Genomic DNA, 23,581 nt, shown 5'->3' on the forward strand with positions numbered 1-23,581 from the left:
ACCAGTAAAGGAGACCAACCAAGTATGCACAACAACGGATTGACTACAGTCTATAATTGCAGAACTACAAAGTGCTCCTGTATGGTAAGTGAAGCTGATAAAATTGATAATGAGTGAAGAATTTTTTTTTGTTTTTTTGCCTGACTGTTTACATGTGACAGCTTATAAGTGTGTCTTTGGTCTTGAGAAATTTCTGAGCAAAAAAGCTTTAAATTTCAACAGTGGCCCCATATTCCCACAAACAACATTCTTTCATTATTTATCCATTGAAAAGCTTGAATAGCTTGATTGACACCTCAGCTATATGGCTGAGTCATGTGGTCAGTATATGGTCATTTACCTGTCATAGTCTTGGCAGATCTCGCCCACGGCCACTAGTGCTTTAAGGTACTCATTTGGCTGGTATGGGTGGATGTAATGCAGAGAGCAGCTGTTTCGAGGGTCACCGTTCGAGGCGGTGAAATCAATCGCCACCTGCAGACACGCCACCATCGTTACTGACAGTAATTACCTCTAATTAAAACTCCCACACCACCAACAACTCTCAGACCTTGCCTCAGTAACAGCCCATCAGAACTTAGGAGAGCGTCTTTCTATATGTTTAAGTCACAGTTATCATTGGCAATGACATAAGCATGGTGCAATTTCATGTCAGCAATAGCATGTACTCATTGCACAATTATGTAAGCAGAGAAATTCGGTCAGAAGGGTGCTTCTTAACATTAATACTTAATTTCTGTCCACAAGGTAAAGGACTGACCATTTTATTATGAGATGAGAAATGAAAAATACTTTTTTGAAATCAATACAAATGGTAGAGAGTCTAAACGTGAATAGAGATTGTGAGTTGAATATAAATATAAATCATTATGTAACTCACTATATAATACAAAAGTGGAATGCAAAATGGTTCATTCTAAAGACACTTATCAAGTCAGGATTGGTTACAACAGTGAGGATAGGAACCAGACATCCAAAAGGCTAATTCACAGAACGTATTTGTCACGGAATTTAAAAACCCTGGAACTCCTGATTCATGTTATCCCCACAGCAAGGAATTCTGAGTCACCTTTTACATTTTAACCCGATTTACATCAAACAAATATCTGTGGCCTACCCCTTACCATTATTTTAATGACCTGCTGGTGTCAAGCTATATAAAATCCACAAATTTGACACTTTCAAATCTTCCAAATTGGAGCAACTGGAGCCTTTAATCTTGCTCTGTTTAAAATTCGTGTATGTAGCTGTGCTTGACAACAGCTGCTGATTTAAGACCAGTTTTCAGTGATATTATCTGAGTGCTGATGCCAGGAAATGGACTGCAGATGCTGATCTCAGAGCAGATCTTACAGACACTCTCTCTGGAGACTGTGCAGCTGCAGTGTTTACTCATTAATAATGGAGTGCTGTGGTGGATTTGAGCCGTCAAAGATGGGGGATCCCCTTCAGAATCACTTACTGTGAACTGGATCTGACAACCTCCCATTATATAATCCAGAAACGAGTGCATCTTTATGATCTGAAAGAGGAAGGAGGCGGTGAAAAAGTGCAAGGAATCACTGATCAAACAAAGAGATGTCAAACAAAACCAGAGGATCTACAGACCACCGCGATATTATCTACTAGAGTGCTTTGCTGTATAGCTCTGTTCAACAAATCCACTCTATTTCAAGCAAGCACACAGAGATGTGAGGAGAGATATCAACAAAGACATAAAGGTAGCTTCTTCACCTTACACTGGGTCAGCATCACCACACCAGAGTTTCTGTAGTTCTTCTTCTTCACTTGATACTTAGGATTGATGCATTCCCACTGAATCTGGTTTCAGAGGCAGAAAAAATAAAAAGCATGTGTTCTTAAACCCAGTGTCTGTAGGACAATCAAATGTACAAATTTCCCAAAAGTACTTTTTAGCTTTGAATTGTAGCTACAAGGCAAGAATGTTAATGTTGTATGTATGCACTCGGATCAATGTTATGACCACCTCTATGTTTCTACACTCACTGTCCATTCTCTCACCACACAGGAGGACTGTGTAGTTATACAATTAGTCCACCTGTTGCTCTGCATAATTTGTCTACACTTTTCACCCTGTTCTTAAATGGTCAGGACCCCAAGAAGACCATATAAGAGTAGGTATTATTTTTATTAATGGCTGATCACTCTCAGTGCCACAGAGATAGAAGTGGTTGCTGTGTGTTAATCTATGTGTTGTGCTGGTAAGCGTCGATCAGACACGGCAGTGCTGCTGGAGTTTTTTAATCCCTCAGTGTTCACTGCTGGACTGAGAATAGTTCACTAATCAAAAGCATCCAGCCAACAGCGTTCTGTGTCCACTGATGAAGGACTAGAGGACAACCAACACAAACTACAGCAACAGATAAGTTACTGTCTAGGTACAAAATGGACACAAACATTAACACCACATCAGTGTCACTGCAGCACTGAGAATGATCCACCACCGAATTCACACCTGTAAACAAAGTATACAGAGGAATAGATGGACTTTAGTTTGTAATTGTAGAGCAGCAAAGTGCTCCAGAATGGTTAGTGGAGCCGAGAGAATGTACATTGAGTATAAAAACAAGTTGGTCATAATGTCATGGATGATCTGTGTATGTTGAGCTTGTAGAACTGGTGCTAGATAAGCTGCAAGTTGTAGCATTGTCAGGACTGAGGCGAACGGACAGAGGTGGATGCACATGCCAGAAAACAGCTTTTATTAAAAAGTAAATAACAAAACAGAGACAGACTGACTTGTGGGCAAAACGAATCGAGGAACAGAAGAGACATATAAACTTGAATGTCTATATTCATCAAAAATGAATGTGCAGCGAGGAACAGACGACACAGAATGACTTGTGCAAAACGAAGAGAGGAAAACATGAGACAGACAAGCAAACATGGAATGTCTAACAACCATACACGGATATAAAGGGACTTATATTCACACAAGGATACCTGAAACTGATAACGAGGTGGCAGGATTACAAATGAAACACTGACAGGGACACTGACAAGGAAGAGGAAGTAAGGCGGGACTAGGATGGAGACAACAACAAAGAGCCATGTACTACATGAGCACATGGTGGAAACAACAGACAAGACAGGGCCAGGGCGTGACAAGCATAAATTAATACTGTAGTACTAAAAAAGTGGCCATCCTAATGTATCCTAAAAAAGTAAATACATTTAAAAGTTTAAAACTGTAACATTTTAACATTCACTGTATAAAGATAAATATTTTTCTCCACAATAATTCAGATTCTCCACAAGTAGGAGCTATTAGCATGGCAGCAGCTTTTTTTTTTTACATTATTTGAAAAAAGGAAATCAAACACTGAAGTGTCCAGTTGAAAAGCAGTAAGAAGTTTAAAAACTACAGGTGATGAATTGGTACAACATTGTGCTGTGTAGCCATGGATGTGTGATCTGTTGTAATTTCTTCTTCTAGTGTCAAAATGCAGAGAGGAGATCAGTCTGGATGTAATGGTAGTTTAGTGTAAGTTCCAGAATGGAAGACAGGATTGAAAACTGAGACACACACCTAAATACCAAATTTTACGGCCATATACATGGGATAACCATTATCTACCTGATCAGGGACAGGATCTGCAACAGACTGAACAGTTGTAAAATATAAGATGTGCAAGCTAAAAGCATCTTCTGAGGTCCTGGGGCACTAAAGTGTAAAGTCAACCATGTTTATCCAACAGAAAAAAATTATCAGATGAGGTCTGGTTATGAGTCAACTGAGTGTGTGACCCTGCAAACTTTGTTAAATGTTAAGAGAAGTGGTATAATTCAACTAAAGGAAAAACATTTTACACCAGAACTGACACACACAACTAAAGAAACACGTATTTGACATGTGACAACTATAGTTCAGCATGAAAGAAATAGCTGCAATACTTACAGGCACAATGCTCAATGCTGATATATGCCATTAGTTTAATAGTGTTTTTGATACATTCTGTGGTGGTAAGAATGGTAAAGTACGAGGATATTTATCTTGATCCCAAAGAGACCCATTATCTTTGCATGCTCCATTAAATACAATGTTCTTTGTGCATTTGTTTAATGAGATACTGAGCTGGGAAGTGATTAATACACTAGAATGTCCATTAAACCATTCACATAACAATTAGTAATAAGGAACAGAGTTGGATTTGTCTGTAAAAAGGTACACATCCCACTTCAGGGTTAGTGGAAGCGGCTAAATTTATCAACATATTACAGTGATTTATATAACAAATTAAATATTTAAAAAAAATTTGCTTTGATTTGGAAGGAATACTCAGCATCCAAATGCATATGGAGATTTACAAATGGTTGGCGTTTGAGTTGACAAATTCCTGATTGTAGGACTGAGTGGTTTTTCATAAAATATTAGCTCAATATTTAGCTCATGATGTTACAATACACTGTAGTTAAACTAATGGTGAGTCTTCTGCCATTTTAACTACAGTGATATTTGATATGTTATTAATGCAATATGTTATTTCCCAGCTAATGTATAAAAGTATATAATACAGTTCAACATACAGTTAAACTATCATACAGTTCAATCATGTTACACTGGTAGACAACTTCACTCCAACAGGAATTTGCCTGTCTGGTCTAACAGTGTGCTTGCCTGAATGGGGATAGGAAATCTAGTCTTCTGGAAGGTAGAGAGCTGTGTTATACGCTGTGTTGTACAAATAATAAATGCCCATTCAGAGAGCAGCACCATGTCGCTTGTGGAAGTAAAAAGATATGTGCCTTTCCCAAGACCTGAACGTAAATATTCTAGTTTCCTGCTTAGTTTTTACCACTCGGCTTCCAGCCACCCTTCAAGCAAAACCACTGTAACCATGTATGCAAGCACATAATGGATAAAAGCACCAGCCTAATGCCATAAATGTGAAATATATCAGTGTTCTGTCAGGAAATACACAAACACACTGCTAATTCACACTGATAAATAGACTGGTTCTGGTTCTAAACAGATATAAATTCCATAAACCTGTCTGACTGAGTCATCACAAAGACAACTGTTCACAGTGATGGTGACAGGAATGAGATGTCTGAAGAGTTTAATGCCCCTAAAAGCTGGCTTACAAAAAGTTATTAAATGAAATGGTTATAAATACACTGCCTGGTGTCAGAGGCACCGCATTATGACAGTTTTGAGATAAGGTTTCTCGCCTAAAATTTTTTTTTCCTCCTTTTGATGCCAAGAGGTACATACAGGGTTAGGTTTTAGTTTTACAATTATGTACCTTTATCTTTATTAAATATAAAATCTCAGAAGACACATATAGGTTCCATATATTGGAAAGCATGTAATATATTAAATAGCAAATATATGTGTTAATTTGTGTTGTAGATAATGTGCAATTTCTTGTCACTGTACGACGTACAGTGAAATGAGTCTTCTGCATTTAACCCATCTGTGGGAGTGAACACACACACACTAGTGCACTAGGGGCTGTGAACACACACCCAGAAAGGTGGGCAGCCATCCCCGGCGCCCAGGGAACTTTTAGGGGTTCAGTGCCTTGCTCAAGGGCACTTCAGCCATGGATGTTCCCGCCAGTCCTGGGGATCAAACTGGCGAACTTACGGTACTAAGCCCGGTCCACTAACCATTAGGCCAAGGCTGTAACCCAAGGCTCCTATTGCTACTATTGTTATTAAACCTCAGCCAGTGGGTCATGTCGAGCCACACTTCATGACTACTTATTTTTACAGCAATGAATGGGAAATTGAATGAAATTCTATTTTATGCACATGATGTTGAAGCCTACAGTGCTGTTCATGGAATACTCATAAACTTGCTTGGAAACTATTAAAGACCTCCTTTGACCTTGTTAACCTGTCCGTGTGATGTATTTTATGCTAAAATACTAAAATCATGAGTAAAATTATCATTCAACATCATGGCTGAGCGTTTCCACTTTGAAAAGGCACTGCTTCAAAAAACGGGTGGATTCAAACTGCCTGGGTTTCGTACATCATAAACTCAATGAGCCTCATCTCATCAACCCACAGGGTTGGACTTCCAAGCTGCAGTCATGTGGATGGGAGCAGACGAACAGATAAAGTTGGGGACTAATTAATTATTCATAGATTGGTGCATACTGAATGAAGATGAATTTATAAAGTTACATCTAATTCAACAGACATTAGCAACAAGACATTAGGAAATTTTATTTTTTGGAAATAAATGTTAAACGTGGTACTTTAAATAACATTTTGATGGAATTTTAGGTGTTAAACTGATGGCTGGATTGAAAAATTTGTAATAATTTGTACGTATTTATTAATGGTGTAGTTTTTTGTTGTTTCATAAAAGCCATTCATTTAATGAATTATTAATTATTATGAATATACCATAACTACTCCATTCCATGTTGTGCCTAATTGCACACTTTAACTATAGTAAAGTATAGCATGATTATTTCTTTTACATCCAGAAGATTACCGAGTGCAGCGTTTTTTCAAAATATTTATCCATGATCACACCAGTCTGTTTTTTTTGTTGTTGTCATTTTATTTGATGGAGCTAAAATCAGACAGGTAAAGGCATGAATGGCTCTTGATAACTGGTTAAAATAATTGAGTGACAAGCAACATTAAGGTGCAAGCGAAGCAGTTCTGCATTTAGTTATTATTCAGAAATAATATACAATATCTACACTATACAATCTCTACACATGTTGTTTTCTATTGCCAATATCCACAAGCAAACATTACTTAAATGTTGTCTGACTGCAGCTTTACTATTTGAATATATAAAAACAGTAGTATTACTGTACAAATACAGTTGTAGGTTACTGGTTACAGGATTTCTTTTACAGTTGGACAGCTTAAAGGGAGTGTGTATAAACTACAAAAAGTAATTGAATCAGGGATTCAGATGAAGATAAACGGGTCTAGGGGGCTATGCTAGAACCACTGGCATGAAATCAATATGCAGCGTACACGGGGATTTGCTGATTAAGAAATGAGACAGGAGTGTCAGATGAGACTTGTTTATTGTGCTTCTGAGTGAGCTTGAGAGGGTGACGATGGAAATGAAGTTAAATGAAAAAGAAATCCTAACAAGGCTGAGAGTGGACTGCTAATTTCCTCCAAAGAGCCTTTCAGATGCCAGTGACAGTGATGGGCTAAAACTGTACTCATCTCTGTGAAGCCAGGCTAAATGCATATAGAATGATAATGGTGAGGTGTGTGTGTGTGTGTGTGAGAGAGTGAATGAGAGTACATATTGTAGGGAAAGGGTGTGTGTGTTCAGTTTGGAGCTCTGATCTAAAGGTTTCTTTGTTGCTCCCACACTTCAAACTGTCAAAATATGCCCCTGGAATCATCCATCAGACCCTGTAGTGCATCTTTGCATCTCTCTCTCTCTCTCTCTCTCTCTCTCTCTCTCTCTCTCTCTCTCTCCCTTTTATTCATCTGAATCTCTTTTTTCTTTCACTCTGCATTTCACTATCTCTCTGTCTCTCCCTCACACTCTATTTCTCTTTAGCTTTTTTCTTTAACTTCCATTTCGCTATATCTGTCTCTCTCGCACACTATTTCTTTCACTCACTCACTCACTCACTCACTCACTCACATTCTGTGCATCAGAACCAAAATGGGCTCAGTGTGATATCAAGCACCGAAAGAAATGGAGTAAGACAGTCAAAACAGAGCTAGAGGGAAGCAGATAGAGGGAAAAGTGACAGATGATAGCAAAGAGTAGCCAAGGCATAGAAAACATGACACTAGATGATGAGGGGACAGAAAAAACCTCTCTCTCTCTCACACACACACACACACACACACACTCACACTCACACTCACAAATAAAGAGATGGAAGGGGAGGGAGTCTGCTAAAGTTGAGAAAAACTAAATATTACAGATAACTCCAGATTTAGCACAACTTCAGGTAACGAGTTACAGCAATCAGTGAGACATCAATTAATACCCTCATACACAGAGTAAGCATAAAAAAACCCTACAGCCCTGTTTTTGTGATATAAAGAAATAAGAACCATTTCAGAACTTTTCCAATTTTAATGTGACACATAATCTGTGCATTTAACTGAATAGCTTAAAATAAGTTAAATAAATATACACACCCTTAAACTAATACTTTCTTGAAGCACATTTTTATTTTATGACAGAATTAAGTATTTGTGGGTAGGGGTCTATCAGCATGGCACATCCTGACGTGGCAATCTTTGCCCACTCTTTCTTGTAAAAGTGTTCCCAATCTGTCAGACTGCAAGGGTATCTTCTGTGCACAGCACTCTTTAGTCACCTCACAGACTTTCACAGAATTGGATTCACGTCCGGGCTCTGACCGGGCCATTCCAAAACATTCATCTTCATCTGATCAACCCATTCTTTTGGTGATGCGGAAGAATGCTTGTTCTTGTTGTTGTGATGAAAGTTGAAATTCTTCTTGAGATTTTAGCAGAGGACAGTAGGTTTTGTGCCAAAATTAACTGATTTATTAACTGAACTGTTTATAAATCCCTTCACCTTGACTAAAGCCCGAGTTCCAGCTGAAAAAAAAGCCCCAAAGCAGAATGCTTCACTATGGGCATGGTGTTCTCTTGATGATGTGCAGCATTGTTTTTGTGTCAAACATCCATCCATCCATCCATCCATCCATTATCTGTAACCGCTTATCCAATTTAGGGTCGCGGGGGGTCCAGAGCCTACCTGGAATCATCGGGCGCAAGGCGGGAATTGTGTCAAACATACCTTTTGGATTTGGAGTCAAAATGTTCAACCTTGGTTTCATCAGACCAGGACACATTTTCCCCACAAGCTATAAACATGATGTAGTTTTTGCCAACCGTAGCAGAATTTCAATGCTTTTCTTTGCAAGAAACGGCTTCAGTCTTGACACCATACCCCAAAGCCCAGATGTATTAAAAACATGGGCGACAGTTGTCACATGTAGTACATGACAAGTACTTGCCAGAAATTCCTGCAGCTCCTTCTATGTAACTGTAGGCCTCTTGGCAGCATCTCAGACCAGTTTCCTTCTTGTGTTTTTATAGCACTATGACATTTTTTGATCCCTTGATGCTTTGTAAACTCTTGTGGACCATGGCTTTTGTTGTAAAAAGTAACTAATTAAATGTCAGGAAAATAATTGATGGCAGGCAGGTACTGACCGAGTCTGGATATGATTGGTTAGTTCTGAACACAGCCACACCCCTAATTATAAGCAGGTTTACACACTTGTATGATTTCAGCTTTTTCTCAATTATCTGCATGGGCTGTAGGATAGATTTTATCTTGATAATTTTTTTAGCATCACAAATTACTGGCATTTTAAAAGGGTTGTGTAGACTTTTTAAACCCACTGTATAACAGCATAAATAGTATAAAAGTGTATTAAACAGATGTTCTAATATAATTTGTTCAAAAACTGTAATACATGTTCTTTAACGATCCTTAGTTTTTATGTGTCTTAGGACAGTGGCTCTGAAACAGTGGTACTTAACTACTAGTACGTGAAGCAGCAAGGGGGGTATGCCAAATGACCTTGAAATATTTACTACTTAGTTAAGGACTTTACTCGTAACTGAAAATCTAAAGTTTTTATGTGTAAATTACATAATGTTTCACAGTTTTCATAATTATGCCCCTATGAAATTTGTGTTACAAATGAATACAACATGCTACACATACTCTGTAATTGATTACGTCTGTAAGGGAACGTTTCTCTGCTTTTTTCCAGGAAGGGAACGCAATCCCCCAGTTTTTTAGAAATCTGTGTAAGGAAAGCCCAGTTTCAGTTGCTGACTTGATGTAAGCAAAGGCTAGACACATGAGCAATTTGGAAATTATTATAAAAAGGGCAAAGCAAAAACTAGAAAAACAAGCCGAGACCAAGCCCGGGAAATACTCCGGAGCCCAGAAGGACTAAATCAAGAGCCAAAAATAAAGAAAAATTAAGTACATGACAAACAAAGTAGAAGAAATCACTGGGGTTTCACCTACTGCTACAAGTGCAGAGCCTCTGTAAGCACCTACCCCAAGCCCCCGCCGTGCTGTTGTCACCTGTAGCCTATTAAAGCACATAACTACTCAAAATGCTTATTGCCCATAAATTTTATATTTTCTCATAAATGTATAACTGTGTTTAAGATATTCAGTTTAGGCCTGGTTATTTGTATTCTCTCTATAATGTTTTGCAATTATTGTATATAATTTTGAGTTAAGCATGCACATTTCATAAACAAAAAGCAACAAAAACATGCAAAAATTCAAACAAGATTTTGCCTTATGCCCCCGGAACAGAGAAAGAACCAGAGGTTGCACATGTTTCTGTGGTAAAAATCATAGGTGGTACTTGGAGGTGTTGGTTTGATAATGAGTAGTACTTGGTCTAAAAAGTCTGAGAACCACTGTCTTAGGAAAAATAAACATTAATTGGTCTACAGTCTTTACATTAAAAGATTAGCAGCTTAAGGCTGTTAAAAATGGCCCATCGAGATAAATTGTTGTTTTACTACTGAACTACTAATTACTAACTTATTGGCAGGGATTCTTTAAAACAAACAATTTGGTTCAACTGCTGATCCTATAGGGTTAATGCTATGTCTATACACAAAGCAGAGTTGCTGTGTCCTCAGTATGAAATGGCTATTTCTGCAGTTTTTTTTTTTTTTTTTTGGCCCATGTAGGGAATCTCTCACCACCACCACATGAGAGGACATCAGCAATAGAGCAATGCAGAGGCAAGCTGCTTCACTGGCCACTATAGGAAACAGATAGGAATCAGCATCTTTGTGTTGCAGAGGAGGTAAACACAGTCAGTATAGGGAGTAAACAAAGATGTGTATGAGAAGTTTCACATTATAGATGTTGTTTCACAATGCTCCAAAGGAATTTCAGAATGGATTTTCAAGCCAAGGAGAGTGTGGAGAACAAATCTTTAGATCTGACACTTTATACAAGGCACCAAAAAGAGTTCTTCAGAGCAATGGCATCGCAGACCAAAGATTTTATCCTCTGAAAAACACTTCAATTTTAAGAATTTTAAGTAAATAGACATATATCAAGTTCTAAAAATCTGTAGGAAACACAATGGCTCAAATCAATATTACACAGTTTTCCAGTTACTTATAGTTAATCATCCAAAATATGTTTACTGTCCTAAGGTGCTTGTATAGTTCAGTTATGGATCTTTAAACTAACTTTGCTAAACCATTCCACAATAATAAACCATAATAGATGTCAATAGTAAACCAAATAGTTTAATACATCGTTGCAGAACTTGTTCAAATTTGACCTTGACATTGTGGAATATTCACAACAAGGCATGAATTTGGAACCCACACATGCACTCACATTATGTGGGCACATGGGTCCCATAGACTATGTTTGCAATTTTTTTTGAAGAAACTATGTTTGTTTCTTTTAATACAATCTGTTAATTCAGAATCGTCTTTCCAAAGATAAACATTGTACTCTAGATTTCAAAGCTAGGATCTGCTGTAGTGGAAACACTGCTTTCTAAATAATGTCTTTTTCATCTATGTCCATGTAGATTTCAGCATAAAACACCTATTATCCTCCTTCATGTTTTACCAACAGCATGGCTGTATGATTAGACAGTGTGGGGCTGGACTGGCTTGCCTACAATCCAGACCAATATTATGCAGGTCAAACAGAAATAACTATTCACTTCCACATTCTTCTAACTTTTTGGGGGATTGTCAAAACAAGAAGAATCACTTGATATCTTCATGTCTTTTAGGGAAGCAAAATTTGGGACAACACTCTTTTCTGAAATTGCTGACCAAGGCTGCACTTTAAAAAATAGCATACTGTACTACTACAGGTTACAGTAAACCGTAGGCTAAAGAATCAACTGGAAACTTAACAGATCTTGGCTGTGAATATATGTGTGTGTGGGTGTGTGTGTGTGTGTGTGTGTGTGTGTGTGTGTGTGTGTGTGTGTGTACCAGTTTTCCATCCATAGCTGCTTTCATGTCTTTGAAGGTTGTCTGGAATTCTCCAATGAAATCATGCTTTCCATTTGAATCCCAGTCCCACACTGTACACTAAAACAGAGACAGAAAACGAAAATTAGAGAAGAGAACCTGGGAGGGAGAAGACAAGCACCTTCTTCTCCTTAAACATAAATTCACCCACCACCTCTTTTTGAACTGCTGCTAATGTAACACCACTGAAAAATTCAATGTGATGGAGGAGAACCCAATTTGCCAAGATACATCACATCTGGCTAGTGCCATGCTTGTGTGAGAGAGGGAGAATGTGGGTAATCACATCCTAGGGTCAATATGGACTCCTGGCCTCAGATGGCTAAGGAATCAAATGATAAAGCCAACTGCACCATTTGAGATTGACCATTCCTAAGTTTTACCCGTAGTACTTTTTGTGGCTAGTTCTTTGTTACACTGTTAGCAGTAATGTTTAATTTAAGGGTCAATAATCATTTCTCCCATTTAACATCATATTGATGATCTAGCAAATTTAATTCCTGCAAACTGGAAACAAAATATATACTTCATTAATCAAGTGAGAAAAATGCTTGCACACTTTATGTACTTTAAGCAGGATTCACATTATGATGCACTGCTGCTTTAGGCCTGATCTATAGCCACGAATCTGATTTTAGATTGATCTGACATTGATTTGTGTGCAAGCCTAAGAGGCTATTTAAAGTAAGCCTATATTTCTGAAGATCAGTGAATCAGCAGAGCTCATTTGAGAACTCCCAGCTCTACTGGCACAGAAATTACTAAACAGAATGCAGGCTATAGCAGGCTATATAAGTTATGGCATAACAGGAAAATTCTCAGCCTTTCCAGGTTGTATGCTACGGCTGTTTAAAGGTCATTAAGCACTGTGAATGTTTTCAGAGGCTTTGGGAAAGACCAAAGACTTTATATTGCTTTTCTCATTTTCTATCTTTGCGCATCAGGGCTTAATTTGATCTTTTTGTTGAAGAACAAATAATGGTGCATCAAATATTAATGTTCTGGCTTGCCTCTGGACAATTCATAATTGTCTTTGTCCGATTAAATCTCACAAAGAATTTATAAAGAGTAATTTGGTTGGATTTCATACAAATTAAACAATAGAAACGGTTAAAATATAATGATATAATCCTTACATACACCATATGTCCCAGTTTCCCAAGTTTCTAGACACTCATCCCTCCCTGTGCTTAAAGGGTATAGGGTTGGTATACCAGGTTTGCATTGAAAAAGTGCAAAAATACATAAAAAATATTTATAATCAATTCCAAAATTCAAACTGTGCTAGTGCCACAAACCAAGTGTCACGATTCACGGATGTCGGGCGCACAAGATAATAACACAGACGTTTATTAAAGCGAATTATAACCAAACAGAAACAGAAAGACTTGCTACAATGACGGTGGAAAGGAAACGATGACATTAGTTGAAACGACAGACTAGACTTGGAAAACATGACACGGGAAAACAAACGAGAAACAGCAAAAACAGACTAAAGAACTAAACAATGCAATGCTAATGACCTATAACCAGGAAATGACACAAGGAGACTTAAATACATGACACAGACAAGACACACCTGGAACAGATAACGAGGAGGACGGATCACCAATGAGACTGACAAGGACGAGGGCGCAGACACGAACAAAAAGAAACAGAGCCATATGCAAAGAGAGCACATGGCAGGGGAAAACAAACACAGGACGTGACAGATGCCCCCTCCAAAATGCGCAACTCCCAGGGCGTGTAAACCTAGAACCCCCTGGAGCTGGCGCAGGAGAGGAGCAAGGAAAGCAAGACAAGAAACCAACTGGAGACAGGACTCAGGACAAGACAGGAACAGACACGGGAGCAGGGGACATGACAGGACCTGATATAGGAGACTGGACAAGGTGCTTGACATTGGACAGGACACTGGATGGGAACGATGACTGGACGGGAGACAGGACAGGTGACAGGACTGAGGCTTGAGACAGGACGGGTGACTGAACTTCAGACAGGACAGGGGGTTGAAACGGGGACTGGACTGGAGACTGGACAGAGGGTTGAAACAGGGACTGGACTGGACACTGGACAGAGGGTTGAAACAGGGACTGGACTGGAGACTGGACAGAGGGTTGAAACAGGGACTGGACTGGAGACAAGACAGGAGAAGAGACAGGTGACAAGACACTAGACTGAAACAGGGACTGGATAGGACTTGGCAGGGGAACAGGGACCAGGACGTTTACGGGGACTAACACAAACACGGTGACAGGGACTGGGACAGAGACCACTGCAGACACAGGTACTAGGGACTAGGACAGAAACAGAAACCAGGACAGGGACAGACAGGGAGCCAAGACAACTGGGGGGTGCCCAGGACTGGCAAAAGTCCGTGGGACCAGCCTGGGCACAGTTCTGGGAATCGGCCTGGAAGTCCTTTGGGCTGATTTAGGGACACAAACTGAAGCGGCCGAAGCCACAGTCACAGGGGCAGAAGCGGCCGAAGCCACTGTCACAGGGGCAGAAGCGGCGGAAGCCACAGTCACTGGAGCAGAAGCGGCCGAAGCCACAGTCACTGTGGCAGAAGCGGCCAAAGCCACAGTCACTGGAGCAGAAGCGGCCGAGGTCACCGTCCTCACAGGAACAGAAGCAGTTACAGGGGCAGAAGCGGCCTGGTTGGCCGCTAGCACTGGAACAGAGGCGGCAGGAAATACAACGGTCACAGGAACAGAAGTGTTGAGGGACACCACCGGCGCAGGAACAGAAGTGGCGGAGAACACCGACGGCGCAGGAACAGAAGCGGCGGGAGACACCGACGGCGCAGGAACAGAAGCAGTGGGAGACACCGACGGCGCAGGAGCAGAAGCGGCGGATGCCGCCTTCGCGGGAACAGAAACGGCTTGGGGGACGCCCCCTTTGCAGGAGCATGTACGGTGGCTGCCGTCTTCTCTGGAGCAAGAGCGGCGGGGGACGCCGCCTTCTCTGGAGCAGGAGCGGTGGGGGACGCCACCTTCTCTGGAGCAGGAGCGGCGGGGGACGCCGCCTTCTCTGGAGTAGGAGCGGCGGGGGACGCTGCCTTCTCTGGAGCAGGAGCGGCAGACGCCACCTTCTCTGGAACAGGAGCAGCTCAGGAAGCTGCCTTCATGGGGACAGGAGCGGCTGGGTTCGCCGCCTTCACGGGGACAGGAGCGGCCATGGAAGCCGCCTTCTCAGGGACAGGAGCAGCCATAGAAGCTGCCTTCTCGGGGACAGGAGCGGCTGTGGAAGCTGCCTTCTCGGGGACAGGAGCGGCCGTGGAAGCCGCCATCTCAGGAACAGGAGCGGAGACGTCCACAGACGTAGGGGCTTGTGCTGCTGGTAAGGCACATGCTGCTCGAGGGGCAGGCGCTGGAGCTGTTGAGGGTTCAAGAGGTTCAATGGGCGCATTCATGAGGAAATTCATGAAGTCCCTTGACCAAGGATCCTCATAAAATACACCCCTGTTAGCCTCACCTCTTCTGTCCTGAGGTTCGAGGCTAACAGCACCAACCCTCAACACCCCCCCCCCCAAAATCCTCCCTGGACCTGAAGGGGCAGTCCTCCGGCGAGGGGAAAACTCCAGCACGCTGCTTCCGCCGACTCCCACGCCATTGGGATAAGGAGGGCGGTTGTGTCTCCAGCACATACCCGACTGGCTTGCCAGGATCAGTGCTAAAAGGAGTCTGCTTAATAGCACACCTGGTCCATGGGTTCCTCGCTATGTCCATATTTGTATATCGGTCATTCTGTCACGATTCACGGATGTCGGACACACACACAGACGTGTGCTAATAACACAGACGTTTATTAAAGCGAATTATAACCAAACAGAAACAGACAGACTTGCTACAATGACGGTGGAAAGGGAACCATGACAATAGTTGAAACGACAGACTAGACTTGGAAAACATGACACGGGAAAACAAACGAGAAACATCAAAAACAGACTAAAGAACTAAACAATGCAATGCTAATGACCTATAACCAGGAAATGACACAAGGAGACTTAAATACATGACACAGACAAGACACACCTGGAACAGATAACGAGGAGGACAGATCACCAACAAGACTGATGAGGACGAGGGCGGAGACACGAACAAATACAAACAGAGCCATGTGCAAAGAGAGCAAACAAACACAGGCACCAAGATTCAGGACTGAATTTAAGTATTTGGCAGACAGCCTGATTCACAGTAACTTACAGTTTTTCAACCCACTACATAAAGAGTCTAATAAAGTGTTAGGAGTCACACCTAAGAACTTTTCTTTATCTAGTGTGGTGCTCCTCCCAGTGCAGGGAATTGAGCCCATCACAGAGAGCTGTGGTATTACCCACTAACCTACATTAACCACCATGTATGGTATAAGATCTACAGACATTTATGTTATGAGACAAGCCTAGTCAGATTCCAGGTAGGCTCTGGACCCCCCGCGACCCTAAATTGGATAAGCGGTTACAGATAATGGATGGATGGATGGACAAGCCTAGTCATAGTCTCCATTCAGAGTCCCTTCAGAGGAGGAGAAACACTGTCTTTATGAAGTAAATAATGAATATGTGCTCTATTAATGAGGATATGAACATTGCAAGCTTCAGGGAGAGTGTGTGCTGAGTAAGCTTGCGTAACAGCTAATGAAAGGTCAATATGTTGGCACTCATACACATGAATGTATGTGCGCCTACACACATTCAAATCCTTAATATGAAAATAAACTGAGTGAAGTCTTAAGCACCAATACTCCTTAAGGAGAATCTAAGATTGGTTTAAGAATTAATTGCACACTTTAGCCTTACTGTGTGTGTGTGTGAGTGTGTGTGTAGGAAGACAGAACACTGTAGCCTAGCTGTTGATGAATCATTGATGCAGAGACATTAGTAGGGGGTAATCAAAATTTGAAGGCCATTTAAAATATTAATACAAAGATGCTGTGGTTGACTTTTTCAACTGGTGAGAGTAAAAGCCATCTTTCCCACCTAATCTTGAGCTGCATTATCACTCTTGTGTGTCCACCACAAACAAAAAACAAAAACAGGTAAATAAACCAGACTGCCATATGCAATAATTATTTGATAATTAAACGATTCAGTAAAGAATGACAGTTTTATGCACATACGCATATCAACAACAAACTCATTAACAGTGACCCATGACCAATTCAAACATTTTAAAGCATCCATATCATGAACAAAATCAATTCTCCTCTTTTGAATGAATGAGCACAAGTAGATAAAGTTGAATGATTCCAGGTAGGATCTGGACCCACCGCGACCCTGAATTGGATAAGCGGTTACAGATAATGAATGAATGAATGAACATTATTATCCATCCTGGAATCATTGGGCGCAAGGCGGGAATACACCAGTCCTTCAAAGGGCAACACATTCCCTCACACCTAAAGACACTTTTGAGTCTCTAATCCACCTACCAACGTGTGTTTTTGAACTGTGGGGGGAAACCGAAGCACCCGGAGTAAACCCACACAGACACAGGGAGAACACACCAAACTCCTCACAGACAGTCACCCGGAGCAGTGGTGCTTTTCCACTGCATGGGATCGGCTTGAGTCAACTCGACTCAGCTCACTTTAAGCTGGTTGTTTTTCCATTTGAACAGCTACCCCGGAAAATGAAGCCAGGGACGCTGCAAATCTCTATCTTTAACGAGAACCGCAGGCTTTGAAGACCACAACAACGTCGGTGGTAAAGTTAGGCGCTGTTTACTTGTTCTGTATTCGTGGGTTGATTTCTTTTTTAGACTATGGAGCATTGGAACGTCTTCAGAACGCCTCAGGGTAATGTTAGGAACTGCTGTTGTGAGTCGGATAAAAACAAATGTGAAGGCTGCTGTAACTTCAGAGATTTTACAAGTGGCTACTTTGTGCTGGAGCTCTGCATTTTATGTTGACTGGCAGATCTCTTTGGCCAATCAGCTCTCTGCAGGGTTTACACGTTATGATATAGTACCTACTTGGTTTGGTTGAAACGGTAAGCCAGCAGGGATAACAAAATACCCGGCTCCAGGTACTAGATTTGGCCAGTGGAAAAGTAAAAACAGCCGAGTCGAATCCAGTGTATTCATATAGCTTCTGTGCAGTGGAAAAGTGCCATATGAGTTTATGTGACTGAATGTGTTAGCCAGTTCCATAAGGAGCTTTATATCTAAAAATTAATTACAACATCCCCTTTTAACATATATATCCATACAAATACTATACGAACACAAACTGGATTCTTCACTCAGCTGACATTAGCTGCAAAGTTAACAAGAAATAACAAATATTTATATCTTTCTTAACACTTTCATAAACAGGTTACACATTGTACTCAAAAATACATTAATCAGACAATAAGCAAACCACAGTGGTAGCGAAAAGAAGGAAGTTAGCCTTAGCACATAGCTAACATTAACTATGTGTTACTATCAAGCAAAGCCATTGTAAGAAGTTCAGCACCAACACTGCCTTGACTAAAGCAGGTAAACAATGCATTACAACACACAAAAGCATGTATAACGACCTGTGTCCTAAAGGCAAAGATCAGGTATTTTAAGAATTTTTCTTAACAGGCATTGCTCAAGTATGGTAACTGTAGTGACTTGAGAGTTATGCAGAGTGTCATCTGCATAAAATGAAAAGAAATAAAAAGAGAAAGAATGACTGAATGAAAAGAAAGGCAAAGCTGATTTAAAAATCCCAAGAGAAACATCCAAAGTGAAAATAAAACAGATCCAAATATGGACCTTATTTGAATGTGAGCACAGCTGCAAATGCAATCTGCATTGTATTTAATAAACATGACTATTTTCATGAACTTGAACTAACTGCAAAAAAAAAAGAGAGACATTTGCATAAAAGAAGATAAAATAAAGAGATGAAAGAAAAACACAGGGGACACATTAAAAAGCAAAAAATAAAAGTAATGAAAGATTGGACCCCTGGGGTACCCTGCAAAAGTAAGCACCATTACATCTGATCACCAACAGACAAAAAGACTTTTAGACAAATCACACACTCAAAAAAAAAGCAAACCAGGCAATATCTAAATATATGTCTGTTATATTGTGTGTAATATTCTATTAAAATGATTGCAGCTGCAGAATTATTATGTAGCCTTCAATAAACATGACAGTTAACATGAACTAATGTCAAAAACATGAATAAATGCCATCTGCATACAATGAAAAGGAATATATTCTTATTTAAAAAAACATTAAGGAAGCATAAAAAACAAAATTACAAAATAAGAGAGAGCCAGGAATGGAGCCCTGGGGCACCCCCCAGGAATTAGCAACAGCAGGTCTTATCACCAATAGAGACTTACAATTTTCTGTTGGACAAAAATGTATTCAGAGTATTTCCTGATGTACTCATCCACTGACTGAGTCTGTTTATCATGATACTAGGCAATACTATATATATAGGGATATATATAGGGATACTAACAACAGCAATGAAAGCTGTCATAAAACAAACTACCGTATGAAATAGTACTAAAAGCTGTGATTAGCTGTGATCAGTAATAAAAAAGACTTAAATTAGTTAAGAAATTTCCATTTATATCCTTTAATGAGTGTTAACCTAGGTGCAGCTGGAAAATTATCTCAATGTATTGCATTTATTATAATGACATGGAAAACATGAACATGAATAAACTGGGGGGGGCAGTTTCCATAATAGAACAAAGGAATTTTGAATCTCTGGATTAAGGGAAAAAAATATTGCAGAAAAGAAAAAAATAACACAGGGGTAGGAATGGTACCCTGAGGCATCCCACAGGAATGAGTAGCAATAGATATTATCTCCAATAGACACTACTGAACCAACAAACAATTCAAAGTAGTCCCTTAAGTAGAGGTTAAGCCTTTTCATCCAGATACTATGATCAACTGTATTGAAAGCTGTGATATGGTCAATAGCAACATAGAGGTATGTAAGCTATATGTGATTTCTGTACCCTAATTCACTTTCAGCCTGATAAACACAGTGAGAATTAAAAAAAATTAAACAGACTGGGCCTCTTTGAGAGTTAAAAGAGACTGGGATTTTACCTTACATTTGATAACATTCTGTCCACACAAATCAAATCTGCTGCATCTCCCAATGCTTTAATTAACATGTAGATGCAATGCTTCTTCATATTATAGAATGACATCACATGCTGGTCTGAAATCAGTGTCATCGCTGGAGCGACCTCTCAGCCTTCACAACACTCAGTGTAAGAAGCCCATGAATATTAAAGGGACACACTCATCTTTATTCATGACAGAGTCGCTTAAAATAACTTTGCATATCTTGCCTGACAGTCGCACCTTATAGCTGCACTATCACCAGAGACAAATTCACTTAAACAGCCGGAGTCAACAAGTCAATAGGTGACAACCCCCTTTTTGGTCTTCCTCTCTTTTTACTGTGAAAATCCACCTTTCTCCTGCCAAAAGCTTACTATGAAAGAAATCGTTATTTGCTTCTTCCCAGAGATTGAATGGATGCTGTTAATTAGTATTAAGTGGCTGCTGACTTTAAAAAATAGATGAGTTAGCACTGTTCTTTGTGTAAGTCAGCTCTTCCTAGAGTAAAATAAAGCAAGATGTTAGGTGAGCCAACACACATACTAGGGCTATTTTGCTGATTATTTTTTGCCTCCACATTATATTGCAGCGATACCAGGTCATGGGAGCCATATTTTTTATGCTTTAACCAATTCAACCAGTTCAGACCAATTAAAATTTAATAAAGCTCAGTTTTATTGGTATAATGTTTTTATATGCATTAATGCACGGTCAGCAAACAGTTTTATGAAAAATCTTGCCCAGACCCAACATTCAAGCCCAGAGCAAAAGTGGCTAGGGGGGCTTTCTAAGATAGGCTGAGGGTACAGCAATAAGAGATACATATTGAAGCTCAGAATTGAAGATGCTCATGAAGTTGAATTTATAGAAAACATCTCGTAAATCAGGATTCTGATATCTGAAACATCACATTACCTTCTTTAATATGATTCCTTGGTTTGTGCAAATTTTTAACTCTGAAATAATAAACCATTATATTTCTACAGGCAGCATGGGTGGCACAACAGGGAGTGTTGCTGTCACACAGCTCCAGGTTCCTGTGGTTCATAGGGTTCCTGGGGTCCCCTGTGTGACTGTCTGTGAGGAGTTTGATGTGTTCTCCCCGTGTCCACATGGGTTTCCTCCGGGTGCTCCGGTTTCCTCCCATGGGCCAAAAATACACGTTGGCAGGTGGACTGGCAACTGAAAAGTGTCCATAGGTGTGAATGGACATCCCCTCCAGTGTGTGTTCCCACCTTGTGCCCAGTGATTCCGGTAGGCTCCGGACCCACTGCGACCCTGAACTGAATAAGCGGTACAGGCAATGAATGAATATCTCTGCATATCTCATTTAGCCATTTTAGATGCAGATCAGAAAATAATTTGCAAGCTAGTGTGTGGAAGGGTTCCCAAAAGTATAAAAGTGAGAGCGGTAAATGTTAATATTTTAAATAGTTCATATTTTTTTTGCATATTTATTTTCTTTTTTAGACTTAAAATATGAATAAGGTACCTTCTAGCCTTTTGGGCTAAACGGGAGATCTCTTTCATAAATTACTGTTATTAAAGTTTGTTCCTTTTAAATTAAGTGACCATATCAGAGAGACAAATGTTTTATGACCCTGCAGTATGCAGAAAGTATTAAAATTATTAAAATCTTAGCTGATTCATATTGGTTTCTTGACCAAAGAGAAAATGAGAGAGAGATGCAAATGGAATACCAATGAATATATTGCAACTGCACCACTGAGAAAATACACATAGAGAGAATGAGAGAAATACAGAGAAAATCCTCCCTCTCACAGCAAATAAACACGTACAACACAGTATTTCAACATCCCCATTTCCACCAATAAACTCAATCAAGATATGCATTGAGGACCATCCATATCCTTGACAAGGAACTAAAGTTTATCTTGTTTATTGCTGAACTAATAAACCTGTAAACTGGCATACAATGTATGGCCAAAAACGTTTAGACTAGTAATAACTGTGACCAGTAATAACTGTGAGTTCTTGAACTTTATGTTTTGTGGACACATGTTTGGTTATGATATTCATTCATTATCTGTAACCGCTTATCCAATTTAGGGTCGCGGTGGGTCCAGAGCCTACCTGGAATCATTGGGCGCAAGGCGGGAATACACCCTGGAGGGGGCGCCAGTCCTTCACAGGGCAACACACACACACTTTTTGAGTCACCGATCCATCTATCAACGTGTGTTTTTGGACTGTGGGAGGGAACTGGAGCACCTGGAGGAAGAAACCCACGCGGACATGGGGAGAACACACCAACTCCTCACAGGCAGTCACCCGGAGCGGGAATTGAACCCAAGACCTGCTACAAACTGCATTCCAAAGAATGACTGCATTCCTAAGAATCTTAGCCCAGTCCTCATGAGCAATGACCTCCAGTTCACTAATATTCCTGACATTTGATTAAATCCATCTTGCTTTACATGCTGTAGGTTTCCAGTGCCTGAGGATGCAAAGCAGCCCTGGAACATAAACATGCCTCACTGTAGGCAGGGTGTTTTTTTCAGTACATGCTTTTTTACTCCTCCAGACATACTGCTGATTCATAGGCCTAAAAAAATCCAGATTCCTAAAATTTGTGTGGTTTATTTATTTGGTTTGAGTATACTGCAGATTACATTTCTTGTGATTTTGGATGAGTAGAGGTGTACATCTTGGATGTGCATTAGTGTGCAAACAAAAATATGTGAGCCAAAACACACATACTAGAGCTATTTTGCTGATTACTTTTGCCTCCACATTATATTGCAGCGATAACAGGTCATGGGGAACATTTTTTTATGCTTTACGGGTCAGACAACAAATTCAGGTCAATTAAAATTTAATTAAGCTCAATGAAGGGTGCCATAGATATTTATAGATTTTTGTCATTCAGTGTTTAGAATGTGCATCAGTGTGCAACCAAAAATCTCAGTGCTTTCTGTCTCCAAACCTTGTTGTATGTCTTGTGTAATCATTCAAGTGTTTGTGACCTCCTGCCTCCAGAGAAATCTTGTAGCAGTCAGTGATGGCCTCCTGTGCCATGTCCAAGTAGTGTAGCCACTGTTCCTTAAATTCTGAACTTGTGAACTATGTTTGCAACTGTATCTCTAGAAACATTCAGAGATTTTACTAACTTTCTATATCCTTTTACATGTTTGTGTATGGCAGAGATCTCCTCTCTTTACTTTATGGACGGCTGTCTTGCGACTAAAATGAAATCAAAATTACAGTCAAAAAGCCAGTCCAGGTATCTGATGTTTATACCTCAAGCAGAATTGCAGCCACTAATGAAGCCCTTGTGCTTGAGACAACACCTGATTTGCAAATGTGTTCTCTCATGAGGGATTCTATTCAGCTGGGTTTAATAATTCAGAAACTGCAGTAGTCATTAAAAATGGAAATTTGTGTTGAATCTGGAGAAAACCTTTGTTAAATTACTTGTGTTAAACTATTTAAATTGTTCTTGCTTGATTGGTTTATTGCAAACAGCTGAAAATTTCAAA

General features: G+C 40.1%; 1 protein-coding gene across 2 annotated transcripts in view; it reads right to left on the reverse strand.

The window, feature by feature from the left end:
• Positions 1–23,581, reverse strand: part of cpne4b (copine IVb) — a 70,975-nt gene that overhangs the window by 21,681 nt on the left and 25,713 nt on the right. For both annotated transcript variants that reach the window (XM_066673777.1, XM_066673778.1), the window contains exons 8-11: positions 11,968–12,066; positions 1,735–1,821; positions 1,463–1,522; positions 341–474 (exon numbers count right to left, since the gene is read on the reverse strand). In XM_066673777.1, the coding sequence (XP_066529874.1) occupies positions 341–474; positions 1,463–1,522; positions 1,735–1,821; positions 11,968–12,066 (380 nt within the window). The remainder of the gene's footprint in view (positions 1–340; positions 475–1,462; positions 1,523–1,734; positions 1,822–11,967; positions 12,067–23,581) is intronic.

Source organism: Hoplias malabaricus, chromosome 6 (genome assembly GCF_029633855.1).
Source record: "Hoplias malabaricus isolate fHopMal1 chromosome 6, fHopMal1.hap1, whole genome shotgun sequence".
In the NCBI taxonomy this organism is placed as follows: Eukaryota; Metazoa; Chordata; class Actinopteri; order Characiformes; family Erythrinidae; genus Hoplias; species Hoplias malabaricus.